The 27,630-nt window shown below is 47.8% G+C and overlaps 1 protein-coding gene and 1 long non-coding RNA gene across 10 annotated transcripts in view; one reads left to right on the top strand and one right to left on the bottom strand.

Moving 5' to 3' along the window:
- The window catches only part of GPR143 (G protein-coupled receptor 143), an 85,658-nt gene that overhangs the window by 27,523 nt on the left and 30,505 nt on the right, over window positions 1-27,630 (bottom strand). For 7 of the 9 annotated variants that reach the window (XM_078064804.1, XM_078064805.1, XM_078064802.1 and 4 more), the window contains 5 exons: window positions 25,452-25,544; window positions 22,418-22,527; window positions 20,260-20,368; window positions 19,069-19,186; window positions 17,473-17,725 (listed from right to left, as the gene is read on the bottom strand). In XM_078064804.1, the coding sequence (XP_077920930.1) occupies window positions 17,473-17,725; window positions 19,069-19,186; window positions 20,260-20,368; window positions 22,418-22,527; window positions 25,452-25,544 (683 nt within the window). Of the gene's footprint in view, window positions 1-1,646; window positions 2,065-17,472; window positions 17,726-19,068; window positions 19,187-20,259; window positions 20,369-22,417; window positions 22,528-25,451; window positions 25,545-27,630 lie in introns of those variants that run through there. The other 2 variants (XM_036092691.2, XM_036092694.2) reach the window with 2 other exon arrangements.
- Window positions 23,675-24,757, top strand: LOC118536005 (uncharacterized). Its single transcript, XR_004917457.1, has 2 exons — window positions 23,675-24,369; window positions 24,453-24,757. It is a non-coding gene; the product is annotated as an uncharacterized LOC118536005 (long non-coding RNA).

Here is a 27,630-nt window from a genome sequence, read left to right as displayed (position 1 = left end):
TTTCCACCCACACTGTGCCCCAACTACGACCGCCTGTGTGTGTCCAGCCAGCCCAGACTCGTGGGTCCCAGGCGCCGCGCCTTCACGGAAACATCTCTCCCATCATCATGACTGCTTTCTCTCCGCTGGATCATTGCCCTTCGCACCCCCGAGTTTTGTAGCACAGTAACGAGGCCCCCCGCAGCAACCAGCCTGACCGCGAAATTGCTTCAAACCAGGCTGCCCGCCGTTATCTCACTCACTCCTTTGGGCAGCTCTCTCTCCTCACTAGAGTGACTTGATATGCTACGTGTCGGATTCTCACTCGCGTGCTCCCAGTGCATCCACGGGCTCGCTCGGTGCCTGCCAAGGAGGCGTGAGGAGGGATTCATGCACCTTCCGGCTCCCTGTCCCCCCTCCCCAGGTGACATGAACACCCCATCTAGGAGTTGTAACTGGATCATCACATCAGACAGGGGTCTTATTTGCAAGCTTCTGAACCGGACTCTGGCCAGTGTAAGCCAAAAAGAATGAATGAGGGTACTGGGCCCTCCGAGGAATCTCCGGAGGAGCAGACTGGAGGCCACACAGACGAGAACAGCCAAAATCAGGCTTGGGATCGGTCGCATGCAGGGAACACACGCACACACAGCACCGGGCGCTGCCCATACTGTGACGCTGGACGCCAGACTGTGGCCCCTGAAAGCACCCAAGCTGCTTCCAAAGCGGGCGTGACTGCCGCCAACCCCTCACACGTGCTTCTGTCAGGCCATTCCCTTGGGCGCTGGCTTCTAACTTGGCCTTGGGAGGGGCGTCTGGCTGCCAGGTCCTGTGTCCTGCTCCGGGTGTCAGGGAGGCTGGGAAAGCAAGATGGCGGCATCTCTGCCTCTGGGGTGGGGGTGGGCTGGCCTCAGACCACTGGGGGAATCCTCACACAGAGGGGGGCTTCTGACGCTGGGGGAGACCGAATGTCAACACAGAGCGTAAGAAGGCAGCTCCACTCCGAAAAGCTAAGCGTCCACACCTCCTTGACACTCTGGATCACGGTGGGTGTGATCTAACACGGGTCCATCCTCAGGAATGCACGGCCCTGGGCACTGCGGTCACAGTCCAAATGTGCTGCCCTGAAGCCCAGCTGCAACCAAGTGACTCTCCAGAAGTACAACTCTAGAAGCTTCCTAGAGCAAACGGGAGTTGGCTGACATGAAGGGAGGGGTCATGTGGCAGAGCTGTCTGCAGGGTCCCGAGAAAACCGCGTCTTGTTTTCCTACAGACCTACCTAGGTGGCTCGCAACTCCAATGCACACTACAGTACTTTTGCCAGTAAATAAAATATACATTAAAAACTTTTAAATATATACAGATTCCAACTGATAGAAAGATTCCCACCTAGGCAATGCTCTAAAGCAGGTCCCAAGGTCTTCTCAGACTATGTCACTGCTCAGTACAGCATGGGGACCGACGGCTACATGAGTGATGGAGACCTGGTCCCTTCCCTGCCCCCAGGGGCGTGTGAAGGGCACGTGAAGGGCACGCTGTGCGGCCGCCCCGGCTGCCCCGTTGGTCCTGCCGCTTCTCTACCCTGCTGTATCCGGCATCATCAGGACTTTGCTCAAGAGCACTTGCTAGAGGTGTTGTTCAGACAGCATGCAAGTCAGGCCGGGAGCTCAGTTACAACTACTTTATTTTATTAACTTTTCTAAAGACCTGGATCCGGCCTTTACATTACAGTAGCCAGCCTCAGAAAAACCAAGCGCAGCTAAGAGTCTGGAGAAGCTGCTGTGTGTCCGGTCTGGAAGGAATTCTCCTCCTGTTCCCAATCATGCTCATGGATCCTCTCTCATCAGAGATATTCCTCGGGAAGAAACCCTAACAGGGTGATGACAAGATTTGGGGGAGAACACAGTTCTAAAGAACGAGAAATGCAGAGCCTGAGCACATGGTGTCTGGACTCCTGTCCCATCCCTCTCATAGGTCTCCCTGGGGTTTGGGAACAGAGTAAACCTCATTTTCGTTGCGGGACACACTTGCGACATGGATTTCGACTGTGCTGGCATCAGAACCTGGGGAGGAAAAGAGAAAAGACTGTGACGGTGTCAATGTCCCTGAGGGTCTCTCATGGGTCACCAATGCACCATTCCGTGGCCATCTTCAGCCCCTGCATCCCTTCTTCCAGGCCTCCGCACCGGTGGCTACATGTGCGTCTCGGCCGAACGACAGGGATGCTGTAGATCAAATGGAAACTGGCTGTGGACACAGGGAGGCTTTGGAGCCCTGTGCTGTCGCGGGTGGGGATCACGGGATCACGGGGCCCTGTGTGACGGCTGGGGCAGCTGCCACAGGGGGTGCTACCTTCGGCAACAGGACCCCACGGTCGCCTGGTCCCCTGCACTCAAGTCCAGGAGGGGTCCAAATGGGGGGACACCACCAGCCCCTGTCAAACGAAAACACCTCTGAATTGTCTTCTCATGGCTAATGCCATGTGGTTTTGGCGGGGGGGGGGGGGGGAGTGGGTGCCAATCAGCGAGGTTACTCCTGCCAACAGCGTAATCCCGAAGGTCTGCTGAACCATTGCCAGTAACACACCTTCCTTCGGAACCTGAGCGGATCGTTTGGAACAGACGTTATAGTTGTTCTTTCATTCCACAAGTATCCGGCCATGCGTGCTGTGCCCCAGGTACGTACAACCTAGAGGAACACTCAGATGGAAGACATGAAGAAGGGCGGCCTTTTCACCCGTGCATGGGGCAAGGGACTGCCCTTCATGAGTATCTCCAAATCCCAAACTCCATCCACCAATGGGCCTTGCTGGTCACTGGAGTCTCCACTCACGTCACACTCTGTTCACTCACAACGCTTAGGCACATGGGCCTCTTTCACACTCCCAGCCCAGTTCTACCACAGGGTCTTTGCACATCACTTCTGCCTGTAAAGCTCTTCCAGATTTTCTCACGGCTTCCTTCTACACTTCATTCAGATATCAATTCAAATGGCAGTGGTTGTTCAGCGGTAGGATTCTCGGCTTCCAGGTCTCAACTCAAGTGTTCCCTCGTGCTCAGGGAGAAATCTAGGACACCCTATCTAAAGCCACGCACACACACACCAGTGGTCAGAGCTTCCTCCCGGGGCTGGATCAGGAGTAGTCTGGGAGAGCGCGGGTCTGAGTACGTCAGACTCCGTGTCATGAGCACTACAAACACGGGGCAATGTAGAAGGCGGGTGGAAGGACTGATTATGGTCACGGAACCTACAGCCGGATCCTGAGAATTGGGGTCGCCAACAAGGATGGTGGGAGGAGACCCGCAGTCGGGGCGGGGAGCCTGCTGTTCCAGGAGACTAGGCACCAGCTGCGAAGGCTTCTAGAAGACACGTCTAAGACTGCACTGCTGCTGCAGGACCTGGTGGCACTTCAAAAAGATTCGATTTTCACAGGGTCACCCCCTGTTTATGAGGACGTCCTGAGCTCATGGGAACTTGTGTGTGACTTCTGTGGTCTTTTCAAAGACTCGGGGGGGGGGCTATCACATGGTGGCTTGTGATCAAGGTCTGGGCTGAGGACACTCCCCCCCGTGACCTCACACTTTAGGGCATGCTCTGGATCCTGTGGCTTTTTAAGAGTTCCCGGTTCTTTCATCCTTCCCCTGGGGCTCCATGGAGAAAATGCATTTGTACCCTAACAGCTTTCTCAGATGCCAAAGAGCCAAGCCACCTGAGCCCAGCATGGCCTACACTGACGTCGCTGTGGTTGCTGTGGTTGAGGGCCTGCCGGCAGGCCTGCATTCCCATGGGTTTTCTCTTCTGGTCTTAAAGGTCTCCATAGAAAGAGGGAATGTGCTGGCTGAGCAAGTCTCTGACATGATAATCCAATGAGGCCATTGGGGGATTTGTACTAATTCTCTGTTGGTCCAAAGTATGAATACCTGACGAGTGTCCCTGCAGGATATGCAGATCCAGCAAGCTCATGATGCCTAAAGGCCAGCCCCCTTCCTAGTCCCTCTCTGACGAGCCCTGCCAGCCCAGGCAGGTTCTTGGGAACTTCCTGGCCCCACACAGATCCAAGATCTAGGAAAGCACACCGGGTGTCTCTTGCACCCTCACCTGTCGTTCCTGGATTCCTTAAAAGCCCTCGATCTGAAAGCCCAATCCGTGGGCACCCATGAGCCGCAGAGAACACAGACACCTGGGCCTGGGCCATAGACACTTCAAGGTGTTGACTTTGATCTAGGGAGGGCACGAGAGTGAGAGGCCTGGGGTATGTTCTCTTCCACACTTCCCCAGCAGCTGCCATCCACGGGGCCACCCGGTGTTACATTCAGGCGGGCAAGTGACAACAGGGAATGAAGGCTAAGATAAGGAATTGCGGTAGTGATAGGCAACTGTGGACAAGTGTGGAGGACACAAGGGAATATAGGAGAGAACAGAACTGTGGGAAAGAATGGGAATTCTGGAGAGAATGGGGAACTGTAGGAGAAAAATGGAATTGGGAGAGACAGAGTTGTGAGGGAGCATGAAAAACTAAGGGAGAGAATTGTGGCAAAAATGGAGTATTGTGGGAAAGAACAGAGAACTGTGGGGAAGAATAAAGAACGGTGGGAGAAGGAATTGTGGGGAAGAGCAGAGTACTTACGAAGAAACAATTTTAGGAAAGACAGGGCATGGAGGAAAACAGCATTGTAGAAGAAGACAGATGTGTGAGAGACAATAAAAAATCCAGAATTGTGGGAGAAAGTGGACGATTGTGGGAAAGTGAACTGAGAGAAGTAGACTATAGAGAGTATGGAAAATTGTGGGAGAGACAAGGCACTGTAGGACAAAGGGGATTATGGGAGAGAAGGATTTGCACAAGAGACTGTGGGTGAGACAAGGGATTATGGAAAAGGAAGGAAAATTGTGGAACAGAAATGGAATTATGTGAACAAAGGGATTATAGAGGAGAAAGGGGAATTGTGGGAAAAGAGGGATGATGAGAAAAATAGGGCACTGTGGGAAAGACAAAGATCATGGCAGTGAAAGGGGAATTGTGGGAATGATAAAAGATAACGAGAAAGAAAGGGGTATTAGAACAAAGGAAACTAGGAAAAAAATGTATTATGGGAGAGACAGGGACTAGTGAGAAAGGACAAGTGTGGGGGAGAATGAAGAATTGTGGGATAAACAGGCAGTATTTTTTTTTTTTTTGCTTAAATTTTTTTTTTTTTAACATTTTATTTTACACGGAGAGCACATGCAGGGGGAGCAGCAGAGGGAGAGGGAGAAGCTGACTCCCCCCTGAGCAGGGAGCCCAACTCCCTGGACCCTGGGATCATGACCTGAGCCGAAAGCAGACGCTCAATCGACTGAGCCACCCAGGTGCCCTGCTAATGTTTATTTTTAAGTTTTTATTTAAATTCCAGTTAGTTAACACACACAGCATAATATTAGTTCCAAATGTACAATCTAGTGATTCAACACTTCTATACAACACCTGGTGCTTATCACCACAAGCACCCTCCTTAATCCCCATCATTATTTAATCCATTTCCCTCCACTTCCCCGCTGGAAACCATCAGTTTGTTCTCTATAGTTAAGAGTCTGTATCTGGATTTCTCACTCTTATTTTTTACCTTTGCTTATTTGTTTTGTTTCTTAAATTCCACATATGAGCAAAGTCATATGGTATTTGTCTTTCTCTGATTTATTTCATTTAGCATAATACTCTCTAGCTCCATCCGTGTCATTGCAAATGGCAAGATTTCATTTTTTTGAATAGCTGAGTAATACTCCATTGGATCTTCTTTATCCATTCATCAGTCAGTGGACACTTGGGCTGTTTCCGTGGTTTGGCTGTTGCAGATAATGCTGTTCTAAACGTCACGGTGCAAGTATCGCTCTGAATTAGTATTTTTGTATACTTTAGGTAAACACCTAATAGTGCAATTGCTGGATTATAGGGTAGTTCTATTTTTAACCTTTGGGAAACCTCCGTACTGAAAGACACTAATTTAAAAAATACTAATTTTCAAAGATATACACACCCCTGTGTTTATTGTAACGTTACTTACAATAGCTAAATTATGGAAGCAACCCAACTATCCAACAATACATGAATGGATAAAGAAGACGTGGTATATACATACAATGGAATATTATACAGCCATTAAGAGAGAATAAAATGTTACCATCTGCAACAACATAGAGAGTATAATGCTAAGTGAAATGAATCATGGAAAGACCAACAGCATGTGATTTCATTCATCGTGGAATTTAAGAAACAAAATAAACAAAGGAAAAAAGACCAACAAAAACACCAGACTCTTAAGTAGAAGGAACTAGTGGTCACCAGAGGTGAGGTGGGTGGAGGGATGGGTGAAGGAGATTAAGAGCACACTTATGAGCACTAAAGTATAAAATTGCTGAATTACTCTATTATACACCTTAAGCTAACACTGTACAATATTTATGTTGCAATTTGAATAATTATTAAAGCATTAAGCAGAACTGTGGGAGAGAACAATAAATTGTGCAAAAACAAAGGGTTATGGGAGGGCAAGAACTGTGTGAGAAAAGGGGAGTTGCAGGAAGCTACAGAGAATTGTGGGAGACAGAGCCATGTGGGAATGACAAGAAACTGAAGGACAGAGTTGTGGGATGGGAGAGGGCACTGTGGGTAAGACAATATTGGAAAGAGAGTATCTGGAAAGAAATGAAATGGTGGGAACATGGGGTGATGGCAGAGAAAGAGGGGTTTTGGGAGAGGGCATTGCGGGAAAGACGAGATCATGGGCAAGAAAAGAGTATTGTAAGGGACAGGAATTACGGGACAGAATGCATTCTGGGACAGAGTACTAACTGTCTCTGTTGAGAGACAGAATGTGAAGATTTGCGAGAAAAATAAAGCATCAAAAACTCTGGGACAAAATGGGCAATTACTAGAAAGAAATAATTGTGAGAGCAACACGGCATTAGGGAAAAACAAATGATCACACAAAAAAAAACAAAAACAAAAACAGAAAAACTGTGGGACAGAAAAGAAACTGGGAAAAATTATGAGAGACATGAATATGGGCAGTTGGAGAAAAAACGGATTGTGGGAGAGTCGGGACTGTGGGAGAGAGGGGGAAATTGGGAGGAATGGATTACGGGAGAAGCAGGGAATGGAGAGAGAAGGAATGGGTTATGGGAGAGGAGTGGAATGGTGGAAGAAGAAACAGATTATGAAAGAGCCACGGCAATGGGGGAGAAGAAATGGATTGTGGGAGAGACAAGGGATTGTGGGAGAAGTGAGGAATGGCGGGAGAACAAGGGGATTGTGGGGGGGCAGAGAATGGTGGCAGAAGCAATGGTTTATGGGAGACATGGGGCATGGTGGAAGAAGGTGGGGTTGTGAAAGATGGGAATGATAGGAGAATAAATGGTTTACTGGAGATGGGGGACATGGTGAGAGAAGGAATGGATTGTGGGAGATGGGAACTGTGGCAGAAGAAATGGATTGTGGGGGGCATGCTGGGAGAAGGAATGGATTGTGGGAGAGGCAGGGGTTTGTGGGAATGTGAATGGATTGTGGGAGAAGTGAGGAATGGTGGGAGAGGAAATGGTTTATGGCAGATGTGGGGCATGGTAGCAGAAAAAATGGACTGTGGGAGAAATGAAGAGTGGGGGAAGGAATAAACTGTGGGAGAGGTAGGGAATTGTGGGAGAAATGAGGAATGGTGGGAGAAGCAATGGTTCATGAGAGATGTGATAAATAGGAGAAGCAATGGTTTATGGGATATGGGGGACATGGCAACTGAAGAAATGGACTGTGGGAGAGGCAGGGGATTGTGGGAAAGGTACTGTAGAAGAAGTGAGGAATGGTGGGAGAAGGAATGGATTGTGGGAGTTGTGAGGCATGGTGGGAGAAGGAATGGATTGTGGGAGGGGTGCAGCATTGTGGGAGAAGCAGGGTCTTGTGGGAGAAGCAATGGTTTATGGGAGATGGGGTACATGGCGACTGAAGAAATGGATTGTGGGAGAAGCAGGGGATTGTGGGAAGGGAATGGATTGTGGGAGAAGTGAGGTATGGTGGGAGAAGGAATGGACTGTGGGAGACGCAATGGTTTATGGGAGGTGTGGGGCATGGTGTTGAAGAAATGGATTATGGGAGACGTGAAGAATGGTGGGAGAAGAAATGGTTTATGGGTAATGGTGGACATGGCGACAGAAGGAATGGCTTATGGGAGAGGCAGGGGATTGTGGGAAAGAGAATGGACTGCGGGAGAAATGAGGCATGGTGGGAGAAGGAAGGGATTGTAGGAGGTGTGGGGCATGGTGGAAGAAGCAATGGTTTATGGGAGATGGGGATCATGGCGACAGAAGGAATGGATTGTGGGAGATGTGGGGCATGGTGGGAGAAGCAATGGTGTATGGGAGACACAAGGGCATTGTGGGAGAAGAAATGATCTATGGGAGATGTGGAACATGGCGGCAGAAGCAATGGTTTATGGGATATGTGGGGGCATGGTGGGAGAAGGAATGGATTGTGGGAGATGTGAGGAACGGTGGGAGAAGCAATGGTTCATGGGAAACGTGAGGAATGGTGGCGGAAGAAGTGGATTGTGGGTGGGGTGGGGCATTGTGGGAGAAGCAGGGGATTGTGGGGGGGGGAATGGTGGCAGAAGCAATGGTTTTTGGGAGGCGGGGGAAATGGGAGCAGCAAGGGCTTGTGTGAGGAGTGGGGAGTGGTGGGAGAGGAAGGGCATTATGGGAGAATGGGAAACAGTGACAAAGGCAATGGTTTGGGGGAGAGGCGGGGGACTGTGGGAGAGGCAGGGGATTGTGGGGGGGGGTGGGAGTGGAGGGACAAGCAATGGGTTATGGGAGAAGTGGGGAATGGTGGAAGAGCCGGGGAAGTATGGCAGGGGCGGGGAATGGTGGGAGAAGGGATGGATTGTGGGAGACGTGCAGAATGGCAGAAGAGGCGGGGAAATAGCTGGAGAGGCAGGGGATTATAGGAGAGTGGGCAGTGGCGGGAGAAGGGATGGGCTGTGGGAGAAACAGGGAATGTGGGAGAGAAATGGCATTGTGAGTAAGATCCAACTCTTCCCCTCACTTATGCCCACTATGTTCTCAGTAGGCCAAGAGCCTCCTGCCTGGGGACATACTTGTGTTCTCTTCTAACCACGACCCCTCAGTCTCCGCTCATACCCTGTGCCTCAGCCCTGCCCACCAGCCACCATCTTTGTGTCCTGTGATCCAGCTTTTGTACAGCCATGTCTCAACTCCCACGGCCATGTCCCTCTTTTTGGACACAGGAACAGCCTACACTACACAATACCCCTCCACCCAGACCTCTAAGACACACCCCACATTTGATGGCCGCACCCCTCCACTTAGCCTGGGCCAGCCCTCCACCACCAAACACTCCCGCCGGCGCCCCAGCCCTGAGCTCAGCTCTGGCCACGCCCCACCTGCCCACGTCACACCCTCAAGGCCCGCCCCAGCCAGGCCCCTCCCACCAGGGCCCCACCCCCAGCCTCCCCCCAGAAACACACCCCTTGCCCCTCTCCCACAGCGAGCAGGCACCTGCTCCAGGCTGACCTCATGGTGTGGGGGAAGGGATCTCCCGAAAAACACACACCTCCTTCTCCCACCCTCCCCACCCTCGACGCCAACGATAAGATTAATACCAGACTTATGAATTTAGCCCTTCTGAGAAAAGCGTCCTGGTTAAAGGAGGGCCAGAAATTTGACACGAAACTTCTTAATGCTCATGAAAAGAGGAAACAAATATTTTAAGTTTTTCTGGAATCCATAAGATAAAAGTCAACCAAGTTTATGTTTGTGAGAAGTACCCTTTTTCTTGACTTTTAGTTCTGAGGGTAATTCAAATTCCTCATAAAGATGGTACTTTACATGCCATTGTCATAAGAAATGACACAGAGATCCCCTCAATGGAAACTTGCCAGAGTCACAAAACATGATCATCAAATCAATTCTCCTACACAGATGCACTGGGTCCTCTTCTAAGCAAATCCAAGGCTCTCTTCACTTAAAAACCTTAAACTGGCCTTTCATTGGCCACATATAAAATGCAAGCTCTTTAGCAGAATCTGCAAAAACCCTTCATCATCTGTTCCCAACCTGCCTCTCTGGCTTCCGACACCGGGTCACACCATCCCATGCTGTGGCCATCCCCAAACCGTACAAACAGACGTTCTCCTCTATGTCTCCATATAAGGTCTTCCCTGTCTGGTTATCTTTCTCCTCTCCCATTCGGGTCTGCTGTGCAAGACCCAGCCTGAACACCACCTCCTCCAGAAACTCTCACCCTTGATCCCCAAACCAACACAGTCCCTGCATTTTCTGCATTCCTTTAACACTTCACATTTTTTTCAAATAAAAACAGCATCGTCTTTACTTATTTGTAAGTTTCATACATTATATTTCGCAAGGACACTTACCCCCCTGACTAAAATGGTGTTGACAATATAGCAGATGCTCAAAAAAACATTTGCTGAAGATCAAATTCAGTTAACTTATGTTAAGTGCCTACAAAGTGCCTGACCCCACATCAGATACTAATGGAGGTTCAAGGTGAGCCTATTGGCCTTGGAGTGAATCCTAAAATCACAGATGCTTCAGAACATGATGAATAAGTCAATTCACCACAACAGTACAGAAAAGCCTAACTGTGTCAACCCCTTTGAATTATATCTCTGGGTCTTTTCTCCCCCATGTAACAGTATTTTCTGCATTATGCATAGCTCCCTGTTACCGAAAAAAAAAAAAACAGTATCAAACCAGCTGGAAAAAAAAGAGGAAGAAGACCGCCCAAGACCAAGCCAGATCTCAATCCCAAGATGCTCACTTAGAAGAGCTGGCTGACACTTGCAGCAGAAACACTGCATGGGGGTAAACTAAGCCGAGTCTGCTGCGGGGGATCAGTCTGCCCTGGGCTGTTTCCCTCCTTGTACCACCTCTTTAGCCCCCAGTGAACTGCCTTGATACTTTAGATGCAGCTTAGACATTTTCACTCTCCTGTTTTGCTTCTGAATTCCACTCCTCAGATGAACATTTGCCCCATTTTGCCCTCAAGCTATAACACGTCAGATTATGTATTAACTACACAGCATACAGATCTGTTCAACCTTATGAAAAATGACCATCATTACCACCCTATCAGAGGTAAACAAGTACTAAGTGAGATTTGCTAGAAGGGCTTGTTGTCAGCTCACTTGGATGAGGCTAACTGAACGTGACGAGGCTAAGTGAACAGTCCTGGGGCCAGCAGCCACCAACCCTTCCTTGAGGTTATCGTGACAGCTTTTGCATGGCAAGTCCATTCCTTATACTTAGCTCATATGTCACCTAGCTTCTCATAACCTTAATAAATGGTGCTATTATTCGAAGACAGAGAGCTTAACTCATTATGCAGTCTTAGCAAAAAAAAAAAAAAAAAAGTTGAAGATCTCAACTCTTCGTTTTCCCAACTTTAACTGAGGTATCATTGACATAGCTCCCCAACTCTCACATTACTAAGAATTCTTTAGATCATAACTAATTAGTCTTATTTTTCAGTTTAGGCCTTCAGTTAGCCATGAGCTGCCACCAATTTTCCATCAAAAATCTATAACTTAACATTATTACAACTGACCATTGGGCACTTTCACTATGTGCAGGTGACATGGTACTATATATAGAAAACCTGCCAGACTCCACCGAAAAACTACAAGAATTCATAAAGGAATTATACAAAATCAGTATACAGAAATCCATTGCATTTCTATACACGAATAATGAAGCAGCAGAGAGAGAAATTAAGAAAACAATCTCAGGATGCCTGGGTGGCTCAGGCAGTTAAGCATTTGCCTTCAGCTCAGGTAATGATCTCAGGGTCCTGGGATCGAGTCCCGCATCAGGCTCCCTGCTCAGCAGGAGTCTGCTTCTCCCTCTGCACCCCCCTCCTGCTCATGCTCTCTCTCTCTCACAAAAATAAAATCTTTAAAAGAAAGAAAACAGTCCCATTTACAATTGCACCAAAAATAATAAAATACCTAGGAATAAACTTAACCAAAGAGGTGAAAGACCTGTACTCTGAAAACTATAAAACACTGATGAAAGAAACTGAAGATGACACAAAGAAATGGAAAGACATTCCATGCTCAGGGATTGGAAGAACAAATTTCATTAAAATGTCTATACTACCCAAAACAATCTACAGATTTAATGCAATGCCGATCAAAATACCAACAGCTTTTTTCACAGAACTAGAACAAATAATCCTAAAATTTGTATGAAACCACACAAGACCTCGAAAAGCCAAAGCAATCTTGAGCTATCACAATCCCGGATGTCAAGATATATTAGTAGTATCAAAACAGTATGATACTGGCACAAAAACAGACACATAGATCCATACAACAGACTAGAGAGCCCAGAAATAAACCCATGACTACAAGGTCAATTAATCTTCAACAAAGGAGAAAAAATAGACAATGAGCAAGACATACTCTCTTCCACAACTGGTGCTGGGATAACTGGGACAGCCACAGGCCAAAGAATGAACCTGGACCACTTTCTTACCAAACACAAAAATAAACTCAAAATGGATTAAAGACCTAAATGTGAGACCTGAAACCATAAAAATCCTACAAGAAAGCAAAGGCAATAATTTCTCTGACATCGGCCGTGGCAACGTTTTTCTAGATATGTCTCTAGAGGCAAGGGAAACAAAAGCAAAAATAAACTATTGGGACTACGTTAAAATAAAAAGTTTCTGCACAGTGGTGGAAACAATCAACAAAACTGAAAGACCTCCTACTGACTGAGAGAAGATATTTGCACAGGACATATCCATTGAGGGGTTAGTACCCAAAATATATGAAGGACTTATAGAACAACACCAAAACCACAAATAATCCAACTAAAAAAATGGACAGAAGACATAAATGGACATTTCTCCAAAGAAGACATCCAGATGACCAATAGACACATGAAAAGATGCTCCACATCACGGAAATACAAATCAAAACCACAAGGAGATACCACCTCACACCTGTCAGAATGGCTAAAATCAAAAACACAAGAAACAAATGGTGAGGATGTGGAGAAAAAGGAACCCTCCTGCACTGCTGGAGGGGAATGCAAACTGGTGCAGCCACTGTGGGGAGACCGTAGAAACAGAATCACCATAGGATCCAGTAATTCCACTTCTGAGTATTTACCCAAAGATTATGAAACTCATAGACATATGCACCCCTATGTTTATTGCAGCATTATTTGTAATAGTCAAATTGTGGAAGCGCTCAAGTGTGCAGTGATAGATGAATGGATAAAGAAGATGTGGTGTGTATACACCCACAGACACACAATCGAATATTACTCAGCCATAATAAAGAATGAAATCTTGCCATCTGCAACGATATGGATGTAGAAGATATAATGCTAAGTGAAATACACCTGGAGGAAGACAAATACTATACGATTTCACTCATGTGTGGAGTTAAAGACACAAAACAAACAAACAAGAAACAAACGAAAAAAACACTCCTAACTCTAGAGAACAAACTGGTGGTTACCAGAGGGGAGGTGGGTGGGGGGATGGGGGAAACACGTGATGGGGATGAAGAGTACACTTATCATGATGAGCACTGAGTAACGTATGGAATTGTTGAATCACTATCTTGTACCTGTGAAACTAATAGAACACCGTACATTAACTTGTACTGGAGTTTTAAAAAATAAGAAAAGATTCAGGTCTTCGTTTGCACCTGCACGGTGAAAGGTTAAGAAAACAATCTCAGGGTGCCTGGGTGGCTCAGTCAGTTAAGCATTTGCCTTCAGCTCAGGTAATGATCTCAGGGTCCTGGGATCGAGTCCCGCATCAGGCTCCCTGCTCAGCAGGAGTCTGCTTCTCCCTCTGCACCCCCTCCTGCTCATGCTCTCACTCTCTCTCTCTCACAAAAATAAATAAAAGTGTATCTCGAGGGCCATTCACACAGTCTTTCTAGAGCCTTTGCCAACTCACAGAATGTTACTTACTGATGGAGCTTGTTTGTTTGTCCCTTAAACAAGGGCTTTAAATCAATAGCTCCTATTTTTACCCATATTCTTTCCACAATCAAAAATACCGATTGCATTCCTTGTTTTTCTCAAAAAGCGTTCCTCATATGCTTTCTTTTTCATCCAAATTTTTCTCAAGCTGGCATTTCCATTGCTTATTCTATTCCTAGCTTTTCTTTTCTTTTTTTTAGAGAGACAGAGAGAGTGCACGAGCAGGGAGGGGCACAGGGACAGGGAAAGAAAGAATCCCAAGCAGGCTCCCTGCTCAGCGCAGAGCCATATGCGGGACTTAACCCATGATCCATGACCCTGAGATCATGACCCGAGCAGAAATCAAGAGCCGGATGCTCAACTGACTGAGCCGCCCAGGTGGCCCTATTCCTAGCTTTTTTATTTTGTCCAAGACACTGTGAGATCCTTGGGGGCCAGGTTTGCCCCTCTGGTCCCCTCACCCCACACAGCTCCCAGCATAAGGCCTGGCAGAGTTGTGGGAGGTCATTGGTCATTATTACCAGAACCAAGTACGGCTCTATCCAAATAATGGAGTATTATTCAGCCATAAAAAGATCGAAGTTCTGACTCAAGCTACGATGTGGATGAACCCCGAAAACATGATGCTAAGTGAAAGAAGCCAAACACAAAAGCACAAGCGTTTGTCCATTTAGATGAAATGTCCAGAACAGGCAAATCCATAGAGACAGAAAGTAGATCAGTGGTTGAGGGGAAGGAGGAATGGGAAGGGGTTGAAAATAGGTATAGGGTTTGCTTTGGGAGTGATGACGATGTTCTGGAATTAGATAATTGCACAACTTTGCAAATATACTAAAACTCAATGAAGTTTAAAGTAACTTTAAGAGGATGAATTTTATGGTATGTGAATTATATCTCAATTTTTAACAAAAGCACGGGAGGGAGGCAAAGGCAACATGGGACTAGGGCCAATCTCTGCAGCTACAAGCCTGAGGGACTTCACTAGGGAATGCCAACACCAGCGCTTGTATAACCATCCAAACGCCAAGATTTTTAAGATGTTTCCTTATTGCACTATTTCCCCAAATATAAATTGACTAACCAAATGGAGTTCAAATTTCAAAGACAAAGTCTCTGTCACACGTGACTTTCTCCATTCCATCAGCCTTGCTGAGGGCTTGCACTGAGGAGGAGGGAAGGGAAGGAAGCTTCGAGACAGCGGCCAGAAGGAACCCATGCCCCGTTTCTATTGGCTCTGTTTGCTTTCTCGAAAAGCTCTGTGTGAATACTCCCGACCTTCAGCGCAGACCAATGAAAGCAGGGGAGACACTGACTGGTCTTGTTCCCTGGTGGTGACTGGGGCTGGAGGCACGCTGGGATGGTTTTTATTGTCATTTCTAATGTTTTACTTGACTTCCAAAGATGGGCTTGACCACTTTGAAACACCAGGATGGGAATCCAGCAAAACTGAATAGATCAAGATCAAATTTTTTGGCTCATTCCCCAGGTGGTCCCATGCTAACAGCAACTCCACTCGGTGTTCTCTCATCCTTGACTAAGGATTTGCACCAGAGAGAAAGTCGATAAGCACATGGTCTCTGCCTTTTTGCTTTAGCCATTAATACTGTTTTTCTTTGAGGCTTCCAATTACAACCAGACAATACTCATCTCAGAGAATCAATCTATCAATTCATCACTATATATTTTGGCCCCGAGAATAAACCAACCTGGTCATCTGAAAACAAACCCTCCTTCAATGCAGCTGAATTGAAGGAATGGAAAGAGACAAACTCTAAAGCCATTTCCAAATAGCCTCGGTGTTATCTTCCCTTCTCTCAAATTTCAACATTATTTCCGTACAAAGTTGTCTGGATTGTGTGGTGTTTGTCTTTGACTTCACATGTGAGTGTGTGTGTGTGTGTGTGTGCACTTAACCTCAGACAACACGTTGGGGAAAGCAAATTTTTGGATCCAAGCTTTAGGACAGCCTAGTTATTCTGAGATACTCGTTCTGAACTGGGGGGTCACTGTGCATCCAGGGGATATTTGTTGATGTCTGGAAACAGTGCTGGTTGTCACCATCAGGATGGGTGCTACTGGCAGTGAGTGGGCAGAGGCCACATCCTCTGCCCCGCATCCTACAGTGCCCAGGCCGTCCTCAGGACAAAGAATCCCCCAGCCCTAGATGCCAACAGTGCTGAGAATGAGAGACGCGCTCGGAAGACAGACACAGTAGATGGGGTGAGAGGTTGACGGAGGAGGCTGGTCCATCTCTGCCAGGCCCAGCGTCAGCTGAGGAAAGGTCAAGAAGCCTCTATGTCCCAGAACACACTCAAGTCGACCTTCTTCAACATTCTCTCTGGCTCTCTTTTTAAACAACCAGTGGGCTACCATAACATTATAGCTACCAAAGGCCTTCTAAGGATCAATCTGCTTGTAGATTACAAATGATTAGGTCAGTTAAAGCTCTGCAGAACTCAGAGTGGTGATTTTCAAACTCCTCCTCATCAAAAGATACATTTGGGCTAAAACAAGCTTTACAAGGAACCTCAACAGGGAGAAGACTGGTACATTAGCAAAAAGTCGTTTTGTAAGTTACAACCTGGACTGTCATCAATTAGAACGATAAGGCTGCTTTTGTCAACACAAAACTCTGAAAACCAAACACTGAGGTCTGCAAGTGACCTGCAAGTTTCCTGTGTTTTGATTTCATTGCATCTTATCCAGGAAATTCAGTTTCACAGGGCTAAGGAGCTGGAAATGTACAGTTTTAAGGAGCTCATCTTCCCAGCTCTGGGTAGCCCTCGCTTAAACCGAGAGGGCAGGGGAATGTCACTGGGCTCCACGAACACGTGAGCTAACCTGTTGGACAAGTTAACAGGTTGCCGGGCCTGGGTGGGTTAGTATTTGGTCACCAACACATTTCAGTACGCACAACTCTTCCCACAGATTTTCGTGTACATCTTGGAATTGAATCATTTCCTAGATGTCTAAAGGAGCACACTCGGGTTCCAGAGAACCCGGTTTGATGTCTGCAGAGCAGTTTGAAGGGCACGGCACTACAGTCGTTAAGTGAGAAGGACAGATCCGAAGAGCCTGCCCTGCGGCACTGGCTTTTCACCTGCAACGGCCCCACGTGAGCCGGGCAAACCAAACTGCACCCAGAACCACAGAGGACAGTCACACCATCCATGGCCTTGCAAGCAAGGGCCTGGGAGGGGTGTGGAGTGACAATCGATGTCCTGTTCATGAAGCCATCCAGCCAAGGCAGGGACCACTTACAAGTACGCAAGGCTACCGTGCTGAGGAACTGAGCGGCAGGTGCCATTAAAATATTAAAAAGAGAGGCGGGTGATAACATGCCAGGTTAGCATCAGTGTCAGCTGCTTTCACCCTCCACTCACAGCAGTGACGGACGCCTCTCCCACACCACGTCACCTCCTTCTTTGATACCCGAGTTCCAGGCTGGCCCTGGGGCTCCTCGACGTACGTGCCTCAGCAGACAGGGCTTACCTTCAGACAGCATGCACAGCGCCTCGTCGGAGGTGTGCCCGCCCACATGCGCCACCTTCCTGCAAGTCGGATGCTCACGGGGCACGCGGGAGCCCTCCGGGGACAGGCAGGTCCGCTCCGCAGCAGAACTCGCCACGGACTCCCACTGAATCTCCTTCCTGGGGGACTGAAACTGCAGGCTGCATCCCGTCCAGCCGTAGAAGGCCAAGGACAAGAGAAATCCTTGGGCTGGATTCAGTATCCCCTGGGAGGCAGGAGAAAACGACATGGGTCAGTCGGCGCCGCGGACTGGGAATTAGAGCATCATGTCCACTCGTGCACCCTCTGGGCCACCTCGTGTGGAAGTGAGCCGCTTGGCTGGTGTGGGGCAAGACGAAGACTGGCTTGAAGCGCTGCACCTTCCAGGGTGGCTGAAAACGGAGGGGGCAGGGGAGGGGACGGTGGGGGGAGGGGAAGGTGCATAACACAGGGCAACAGAACCAATCCTTCTGTTGCCTCTGCCAGGGTGGCTTGGCTCTCCGGCAGAGAGGTGCTTTCCATCTTGTGCTCGCGAGTCAGAATTTGATTTAATGAAGGTTCCCAAGGCCAAAAATGAGTCTAGAGAACATTCCTCCACTTGGTGTGGTGAGTACCCATGAAGTGAACCAAAGGAACCAAGTGAAACTCCAAAGCAAAGGGGTGGAGGCAGGGAATGCTGGTCTTACTATAACGTCCTCATGAGTCAGATTCTCCCTGATTCTGGAGCAACATATAGATCAGTTCTGCACAGGACAACTTGTACCTCTCCACTAACACTTTTGTCTCTTCATTATGAATGCAATACAATGGAAACCTTGGGAGAATGTACTCATGCTGTTTCCACCTTACTCCCATGTTGTGTATTTCTATCCAATGTTTTTTCACACACGTGTTATTCTGTAATTGTAACTAGCCTGATTTTTATATCTTGCATTTTTCACTGAATACTAGAGATCTCGTAACTGTCACATTTAACACCTGCATACCATTCCGTCGAGATGAAAAAATGTAATTTACTTAGCCATTCCCTTGTATTTCTTTAATTTGGGTTGCCTATAATGCTTTTTTTTTTTTTTTTTAAGATTTTATTCATTTATTTGATAGAGAGAGCACAAGCAGGTGGAGTGAGGGAGAGGGAGGAGCAGGCTCCCCGCTGAGCAGGGAGCCCAATGCGGGGCTCGATCCTGGGACTCTGGGATCAGGACCCAAGCTGAAGGCAGACGCTTAACTGAATGAGCCACCCAGGTGCCCGCCTATAATGCTTTCTAATGATGGATCAGGTTACAAGGAATACCTTCATCCCTATAGCTTTTTCACAGGCTGAAATATTTCTTCAAGCTAAATTCCCTGATATTTTGTTCTGAAAGGTCTGATACACTGTGCCAAACTGATTTACCAGAGTTGTGCTCATTTAATTACTGATCCCAACAATGGAACAGGACTAGCGAGCTAGCAGATCAAAGCCAGATGGAGGTCCCGAGGAACCTGTTAAACTCATCCATCATACTTCTGAGCGGTTCTTGTCTTTATTTTTCAAGAAAAAAAAATTTAAAACCAAGACTGACCTACCATAATAAACCACGTGGTCTTAGCCGCATTTCTGACAGGTTTCAAAGAGCTCCCGTTGACATCTGCTTGCATTTCAAGATAGAATAAAAGGCTTTCATTGATGATGTTCGGCAGCCAACTGTCAGCAAGAAAATAACCCAGGGTTATACAATTCACTTTTAAATGCTGGGGGTCAGGGAATATGTCTTCTAACACCTGCAAGTCCTGGAGGGGGATCCACATGAGCAGCAAGGAGGAACTACTGCATCCAGAATTTAAGAGATGTAACTCCTTTTCTCAAGTCTAAAGCAGAGATCAACAAGTCTTTCCAAGGGTAACACTCAACACCACATCAGTGTTAAGGGATCTAGCAGTCTATGAAATAACCCAAAACTCATGTTTCATTTGAAGAGTAATATAACTTTTTGAGGGAGACCTCCCAAAAATCTTGCTATCTTCTGTTTAAACTTTTAATGTTATTGTTGGTAGGCCAATGAAATTTAAAACGATGAGCTGAGTGTATTTTTAGAGGGAGATAGTCTCCATCTCTCCTAGGAGAATGTCCAAACAAACCTCCTCCTATCGGATAAATTATTAACAGCACAAACACATCCTGTTTTGCAAACTATTGATGCACCCTAGCAAAAGGTTTGCTGATTTCCATCTGTTTTGCATTGGTTATAGATCCATTTTCGAAGCATCCACCTGAAACTTGGGGCCGAATGCCGGTGGTGGGGCAAACTGAGGAGCAAAAAATTGCTCTCTACACTTCTTGACTGCACCGGAGTCGTCACACCAAAAAATGTACCCTTGCCTTTGTTTCTTGTCAGATAAGGAATTCTGGGGTCCAGACTGAATAGAAACGGGTAAACTTTAAAAGCGTGGTCAAGCGCTTTATTTCGGAGTTAGCCCTAACAGCGCGAGTAAACACTGGATGCACTTTTAGGATGTAACAAAACTAAACTCGGGATTTTTTGTTCCAAGGGCTTTACATATATTCTGAGCAGATGTGACTATCTTTCCAGGAGCTCATACGTCGTGGACTTGCCTTCCTGTCTCATGTGCATTTCCTCCAAGCGCCCCAGCACAGTGTCAAAGATTTCCTTTCCAAAGACTCTTCCGTTTGCAACTTTTGGGTCATGCTTGGAAAAATGTGCTGATTGCATATCCCTTCCCAGGGGCAATTTAAAAAAAATATAGATGAAAGGTTACCAAATAATGAAAACCAGCATTATTTTGAAAAATCGGATCTTGATCATGGCTCCCATCCGTCTCTCGTTCTCTGTGTAAATGCCTTGTCTTCCTTTTAGTAAAGAGGCCACTGCAAAAAAAAAAAACAGGGGAACTGCATGTAACATTCATTATTTGCCTTTCCTGAGTGACAGGGAAGGGCATCAACGAGGATGTCAGCCCCTAAGCAAAGGCAGCAGAGCACGAGGTGGGGCCCGATACTGCCATTCCTCCCTCCCGGCTTCCAAGCTGCGGTTCTCACACGCTCGAGGGGATGCGGAGTCTTTCAAACCTTTACTTTCTGTTTCCTTTTCAATTTTATTTATTTGAGAGAGAGAGTGTGAGCGAGCACAAGCAGAGAGAGAGAAGCAGACTCCCCGCTGAGCAGGGAGCCCGACGTGGGGCTCGATCTCACGACCCTGAGATCATGACCTGAGCCACCCAGGCGCCCCTACAACTTACACTTTCAAATCACTGTAGACTTACGTCAGAGTTGCAAAGATAGCACAGAGAGTTTCTGCGGACCTATTCCCAGATTCGTTCAATGTCAGCATCTTACACACCCAGGCTCACATTTGTCGCAAAGAAAAGATTAGCAATAGTGCTTTACTATTAATTAAGCCCCAGATTTTATTTGGATGAGTTCAAGAACTATATTTTTTTTCAAGAACGGTATTTTTAAAGGTTTATATTTTCTATCTTAAAAATGATGTGTACCTGGGGTGTCTGGGTGGCTCAGTCAGTTAAGCGTCTGCCTTCGGCTCAGGTCATGATCTCAGGGTCCTGGGATCGAGTCCCGCATCGGGCTCCCTGCTCAGCGGGAAGCCTGCTTCTCCCTCTCCTTCTGCTGCTCCCCCTGCTTGTGCTCTCTCTCCCTCTCAAATAAATAAAATCTTTGAAAAAAAAAATGCACGCTTGCTGTTTGGGAACATTGAAAGATTAAAAATTTCTCCTTATAGACAAGTTGGAAAATATAAAAAAGGTTAGAGGAAAAGAATGAGCCATTGTCCACCCTGAGACCAGCACTGTGAACATCTTAATGCATTTCTTTTCAGTCCTTTCCATATATGTGATTTTCATTTGTTTGATGTAACTGACTCGGCACTTTTATGCAATTGTATTTAAAAAGTTACTGTATTTAATATACTGCTTTTAAATGCAGACCTGAAAGAAAAGGGATCCAAAGAGCCACAATGATTTCCCATTCCTAGTGATAGAGTCCTTTTAATGTTTTAAAGTTCTACGATCAACAGCTGATCCTCAGTCAACCTTCTGTTAAGATGCACTCTTTTTTTCAGATTTTATTTGAGAGAGAGAGCACACAAGAAAACGTGCACGCACTGGGGGGAGGGGCAGAGGGAGAAGCAGATTCCCCACTGAGCAGGGAACCTGATGATGCAGGGCTGGATCCCAGGACCCCAAGCTGACACAACGCTCGATCCCAGGATGCTTAACAGACTGAGCCACCCAGGCGCCCGCACTTCTTCATTCCTATTCTGCACTTGAGAGATCCATGGGGCTGAAGGTTGGAGGGTGCTCCTTGTCACACTTCCTTGAGGATGCGGTGGGGACTGGAATGCCAAGTCCCCAGCCTCAGCGGAGGTCTTTCCAGGGCTTTCTGCTGGCTCACAACATCCTTCTTATCCAGTCCTTACCATTGCATTTGACTCATTTCCTGTGCTCTACTTCCTGTTTCCTGCCCAACTGAGAAAAGACAGAGGCCAAGCACATCATGGGAGCAGCCAGGCTCACCACTCTTCAGGCCAGACTCCATCCCTTCCCTCCCCCGCCCAAGCCTCCCGCTCCACAATTTTCCAAGGGCACTCCTGGGGCCTGCAAGCCACATCAAGGGCAGACCCAGGATGAGCCCAGATGGAAACATAAAGTCCACTGGTCCTGGCCTGGAGCTATTAAACGTTGGCAAAGAACTGACGTAGCCCATCACTAAAGAGGCTTGCTCACTTTATTTATTAAACCTGCTCACTTTCTCCAAGTGTACTGTGCTTATGTCTCTGGAGGATGACAAACGAAGTCAATTGTCCTGGATGATTCCAGAAGGACGAGACATGCCATCATCTGAGCCCAAGGCATGGAGCCATACCCCATGGTCCTGCACCCGGAGAGCTTCCCTGTTATTCACCTGCAGTCACTGTCTTTTGGAACAGGATGGGATTGGCCACAAACACCAGCAGCAGCGGCAAGTATGTGGTGACAAAGTGGGGAATGGCATGCTCCAGATCCCGCTCACACCTGGGGGAGGAAAACCAAGTCATTCTCGAAAACAAGGCTTTGCCTAAAATATACATACTTATCTGGAAGCCGAGATAAGAGGAGGAGAGTGAAAAGGGAAATGCATAAATCCACTTCTGAGTCTGCCCAAAGGAAATCTGACTCACAGCTCATGTCTGTGAATAAGCAATAAATCACTGAAGAATAAGGGAGATCAATCATGTTTCTACTTGTCTTGTAAATGGAAGGACCTCTAAGGCATTCCACTGGGGGACCTTTTAAAGGGCCCTGCTGGGAAAAGGAAAGATAGAAACAGACACACTGGAATGGGGGAGTGCCCGCACTGGGTCTCTTCAAGGAGAAAAAGACCCAATTCAAGTAGAGACAGAGGCGCTCAGTGAAGTAGTGAGGTTTTAAGCACTTACTCGGCACTACGCCTAGCCAGTCCCGTGAAGATCTAGTCCCTCCCCTTCAGCACCCCAATATACCCAAACTTCTTGTTCCAAAATAAGTGTGTTTCTATGGTTATGCATAACAATCATTTCATGGGTGCTTTTCAGGGAAAAGGACCGGAATTTCTTTCTTTTTTTTTTTTTTTTTAAGATTTTATTTATTTTGAGTGCCTGGGTGGCTCAGTCGGTGAAGCGTCTGCCTTCGGCTCAGGTCATGATCCCAGGTCCTGGAATCGGGCCCCGTGTTGGGCTCCCTGCTCAGCGGGGAGCTTGCTTCTGCTCTCCCACTCCCCCTGCTTGTGTTCCCTCTCTGGCTGTGTCTGTCAAATAAATAAATAGAATCTTTAACAAAAAAAAAAAAAGAAAGAAAATGTGGGTTTATATGAATTGTTGGGGGGGAAGAGTATGTTTTTGATAACACATGTATTTAAAATTTTTCATGCTGTTGAGTATTCTTTTATATTTTATAATAACGATGTTGCAAGAGTCATTGAATAGGGGTTCCTGGGTGGCTCAATTAAGCATCTGCCTTCAGCTCAGGTCATGATCTCAGGGTCCTGGGATCGAGCCCTGTGTTGGGCTCCCTGCGTGATGGGGAGCCTGCTTCTGCCTCTACCCCACCCCCCATGAATAAATAAATAAAATATATATTTAAATTATTTATTAGAGTATGAGAGAGAGAGAGAGAGAGATCATGAAAAGGGGGGAGGGCTGAACCAACCTGAGCCACCCAGGCGTCCCCAAGGACGGGAATTTCTATTGAAGGATCATGGGAATCATGAGTCACCATGTGATGCAGTGGAGTGCCACACAGGTGCGAGTTTACCAAGGTAAGAACTGTCAGCTAAGAAATGCACAATGTAACAGAAAAAAGGGCAAAGAGGAAGAGAGAATCGAAGGCAAAGGGGAGAGAGGTCTGCTTAAGCCAAGCAGGAGATAGAAACGCAGATGGAGGAACAGCCCCTGTGGCCACAGAAAGTGGAATGATAAAAATGCAAGCACTCTTGTTTTAATATGCATGGAGTGGTCAAATCAGAAAGGGAAAATGATAGAAAATGCAAAAAAAGTCAGGAAGGAAAAACGCAATGCCACCTTTTCTCGCCATCAAGAGGAACACAGTATCACCTTACAATGCTACCTTCCTTTAAAAGCAGTTTTCATTTGCAGCTGTGAAGGCTCAAATGTGGTCTGGAAAGGCTTGAGGGGAGAAACAAGTGGAGGAAGAGCCATGATTCTGACAGAAAGACAAAAAGTGAGCAATGAATGAGAGGGTGAGGATGGGAGCCTGACTCAGGCCCAGGAGCGGCCTCCGAAGGACCACGGGGGTGCCTCAGAGCTCCTTGTGAGCCCTGCAGCAATGGTTCCCTCCTGCTCACATGCAACCTTCCCAGGAGGCTCCAGGAGCCCGCAGGTAAGCTGAGTGATGACAACTCCCTTTCCAATTAAGTGCATTCCATTGTAACAGCCATTGTCACTGTATTTGTCCTTTTAAAGTTCCTCAGGACAGCAGCTGTATGAATGGATCTACACAGAACTTCGGGAGTATTCGCCATCAACTAGGCAACACCAATCTGGAGATGTCTGAGTAGCTGCAAGAAATTAAAAAAGGAGCAGGGGAGAAATGGTCTAACCATGAGTCAGCAAACTTTTTCTGTCAGGGAACATTTACAGTAAGTATTTTATGCTCTGTGGACCACACAGCCTGTCGAAACTGACACTGCAGAATGAATGCAGCCATAAATCATGCATAAACAAATGGGCATGACTGTGTTCCAATAAAGCTTTATCTACAAAACCAAGCAGAGGGCCGGATTTGTCCTCAGGGCTGTGCTGTGTTGATCCTTGTCTACACTGCCCTAAAATCACAAAGAGACAATGTCCAACCTGTTTTTCAGCTTTCCATTGTAAGTTAGAATATACATAACTTGGAGGGACCGTGAGGACTTACAAATGATTGCACTGATGAGATCTGTTTTTTTTAAAGATTTTATTTATCTATTTGAGAGAAAGAGAGAGAGGGAGAGGGAGAGAGAAAGAGCACGTACAAGCAGGGGGAGCAGCAGAGAGAGAGGGAGAAGCAGACTCCCCGCTAAGCAGGGAGCCCATTGTGGGACTCATCCCAGGACCCGAGCCGAAGGCCGACGCTTAACCGACTGAGCCACCCAAGCGCCCCTGCACTGATGAGATTTTAAGGTTGAAGAAGAACCTGAGACCATTTCAGATCTCTCTCTCACACCTAGAGCTGCGGCATGTCCTTACATGGGAGACACACCGAAAGCTCTGTGTGCACCAGCACCCACCTGCACAAATGTGAAAGGCAGAGGGAGGGAAATGAGCCCAAGAGTACAAGGTATTGTAGTGAGCCCCCCCGGGGGTCAGCTGGGTGGCTCTGTGAACACTGGCCTGACCTGCAAGGGGCCCGCTCTGGCTCAGTGCCCACGCATTCTCTTCAAGAGCACACAATGGGTCGGGGAGCTGGGAGTCCCGGCTTACCTGGACACAGAAGGGTAGTAGAGCAGGACGGCTCCCTCCACGCAGAGCAGGGCGGCTAGGCCCCAGGCCATGAGGTGGTAGAGCAGGATGGTGCTAGGGGAGAAGGACAGGGGGGCCTTGCCTGAGAGGAGGGATCAGGATGCCCAGCCACAGAAAGTACCAGACCCACTCCCGGGACCCAAATCAGTCAGGAAAACGTACACTGAGCAAACCCTTGGCAAAGATTTGCCTTATTATGCCTCTGAGTTTTTATTTTTTAATTGAGATGAAATTCATATAACATAAAAGGAACCATTTTCAAGTGAGCAACTCAGGAGTATTCAGTAAATTCACAATGTTGTGCAGTCACCTCCTCTATCCAGTTCGGACATCGTCATCACCCCAGAAGGAAACCCCAAACGCACCCCCCGTTCCTCCTGCTCCTAGCCCCCAGCAACCACCAGCTTCCTTTGTGTCTCTATGGCTTTTCCTATTCTGCACAATTTAGGCAAATGGAGTCATGCAGTATGTGGCCCTCTGTGTCTGGCTTCTTTCACAGCACATGAGGCTTGCAAGGGTGAGAGGAACAAGGAGCAGGTACCTCATCAGTCCTCCTCAGCAACCGGCTTACTCGCTAAGTGAGGAGCTCCTATCCCCAAACCTTCCCAGAGGCACCTAAAAGTCAAGGGTCTCCGTGCTCAGTCCAACCCAAGGTCTCTGAAGAAATGTGTGCTCATTTGATGTTCCAGGATAGTGGGGAGCTTCCCTTCCTCGCCTTCCTCCCCCACGCCCACCATTCGCTGCATGCTTCACATTCCTGGACCATCTCTACCCTTCATCTTCCTACACCCACACACCTCGCCCTTTTCCCTATAGACCGGAGGTCAGCCAGCCCTGCAAGCTGGGGGCTGGAAGACGGATGCACAGCTCTCTGAATGCGCCAACGCAGCCTTTAATCTGCCTCCTCTGCGCCACAGGACAGGGGGCCCAGCGCTCCATCGGATGCACTAGCCACAACCCAAGACTCTACCAGACTCCTGGCAAATAGTGCAACCCCCCACCCATCAGGATTTTAACTCTGAAGATCAGCTGTGTAGACAAGGGAACGGTCAGGGATCTGAGTGAAGGGATGCCCTTCTAGAAGGAGACAGGAGGAGAGAGCCAGCACACGGGAATGAGCTTCAGGAAGAAGAAACATTTCACAGCCAGTTCTCTGGAAGGCCACCAGGAAACGACTCCAGCCTGTGTTTCCTCCCGGTTCTGGAGCGGCCCTGCCCTATCTCTCTGGGTTTGGGAGCTGGTGGGGTGGGTCTTGCCCAGAAGTCAGAGGCTCTGCATGGAACAAAGGAAAAAAGGAGCAGCCTTCTGCAAGGACTTGGGTGACTAGAGTGCAGACCCTCACCTTGGGCCGGAGGGAGCTAGGAGTGCTGAGAGGTGGGAGACAGCAGGCCAGGGGGCGAGGCCAGGCGAGGGCAGGGCTGGGGGTGGCCACAGTCCCGTCAACGGTGCTCTGGCTCCGGATGACCAAGCACAGTGGAGTCAGACTGGCCAGGCTGGTCAGGCGGCAGCCCCTTTAGGAACTGATACAACCCCAAACCCACACAGGTGGTGAGCCTGAGCTCCCATGCACGCACAACGAGGAGCAGCAGGGGACTGCAGATCCTCATCCCTTTATCTCGCCACTGGACAGTTTCCAGGTCCAGGCACGCAAGGGCCCTCCCCAGACCCCCTTTCTCTCACACTCGTGTTCACAGAGCAGGTAGACTTCAGTTTAGGGCCTTTCCCACAGTCTCAAGCACCTTCTGTTGTAGTTTCAAGCCTGTACATCCCGCGTCGGGAACCAACGTAGCAGTTAAATTTTAACTCTGAATCTGTCTTAATGACGTTTCTTAGGATTAGCATTTTCAAAAAGATTCTCCTGTGCCAAAGAAAATAGCTGAGGACTGGAAGGATCTAGAAGGGGACGCGGCATTTAATCCAGCCATTCCTGCAATGCCTTGCCCCCCGCCTTGGAATTCCTCGGGACCCATCCCAGGGCAGCTCCAGTCTCTTAACTGCCACCTGCAGAATCACCGGCGCCCTCGGCTTTGGGAGCAAGCTGGCTCTTAGCAGAGAAGCTACAGGTGCTTCTGGACCCACACCTTCAGCTCTGGCTCCAACCACCCTGTGCTGGCCCCTAGGCACCCTCACACCAGGAAGT

The sequence above is a fragment of the Halichoerus grypus genome, chromosome X (genome assembly GCF_964656455.1).
Source record: "Halichoerus grypus chromosome X, mHalGry1.hap1.1, whole genome shotgun sequence".
NCBI lineage: Eukaryota > Metazoa > Chordata > Mammalia > Carnivora > Phocidae > Halichoerus > Halichoerus grypus.
The sequence above is the reverse complement of the archived record's forward strand: the minus strand, read 5'-3'. Positions and strand labels throughout refer to the sequence as shown.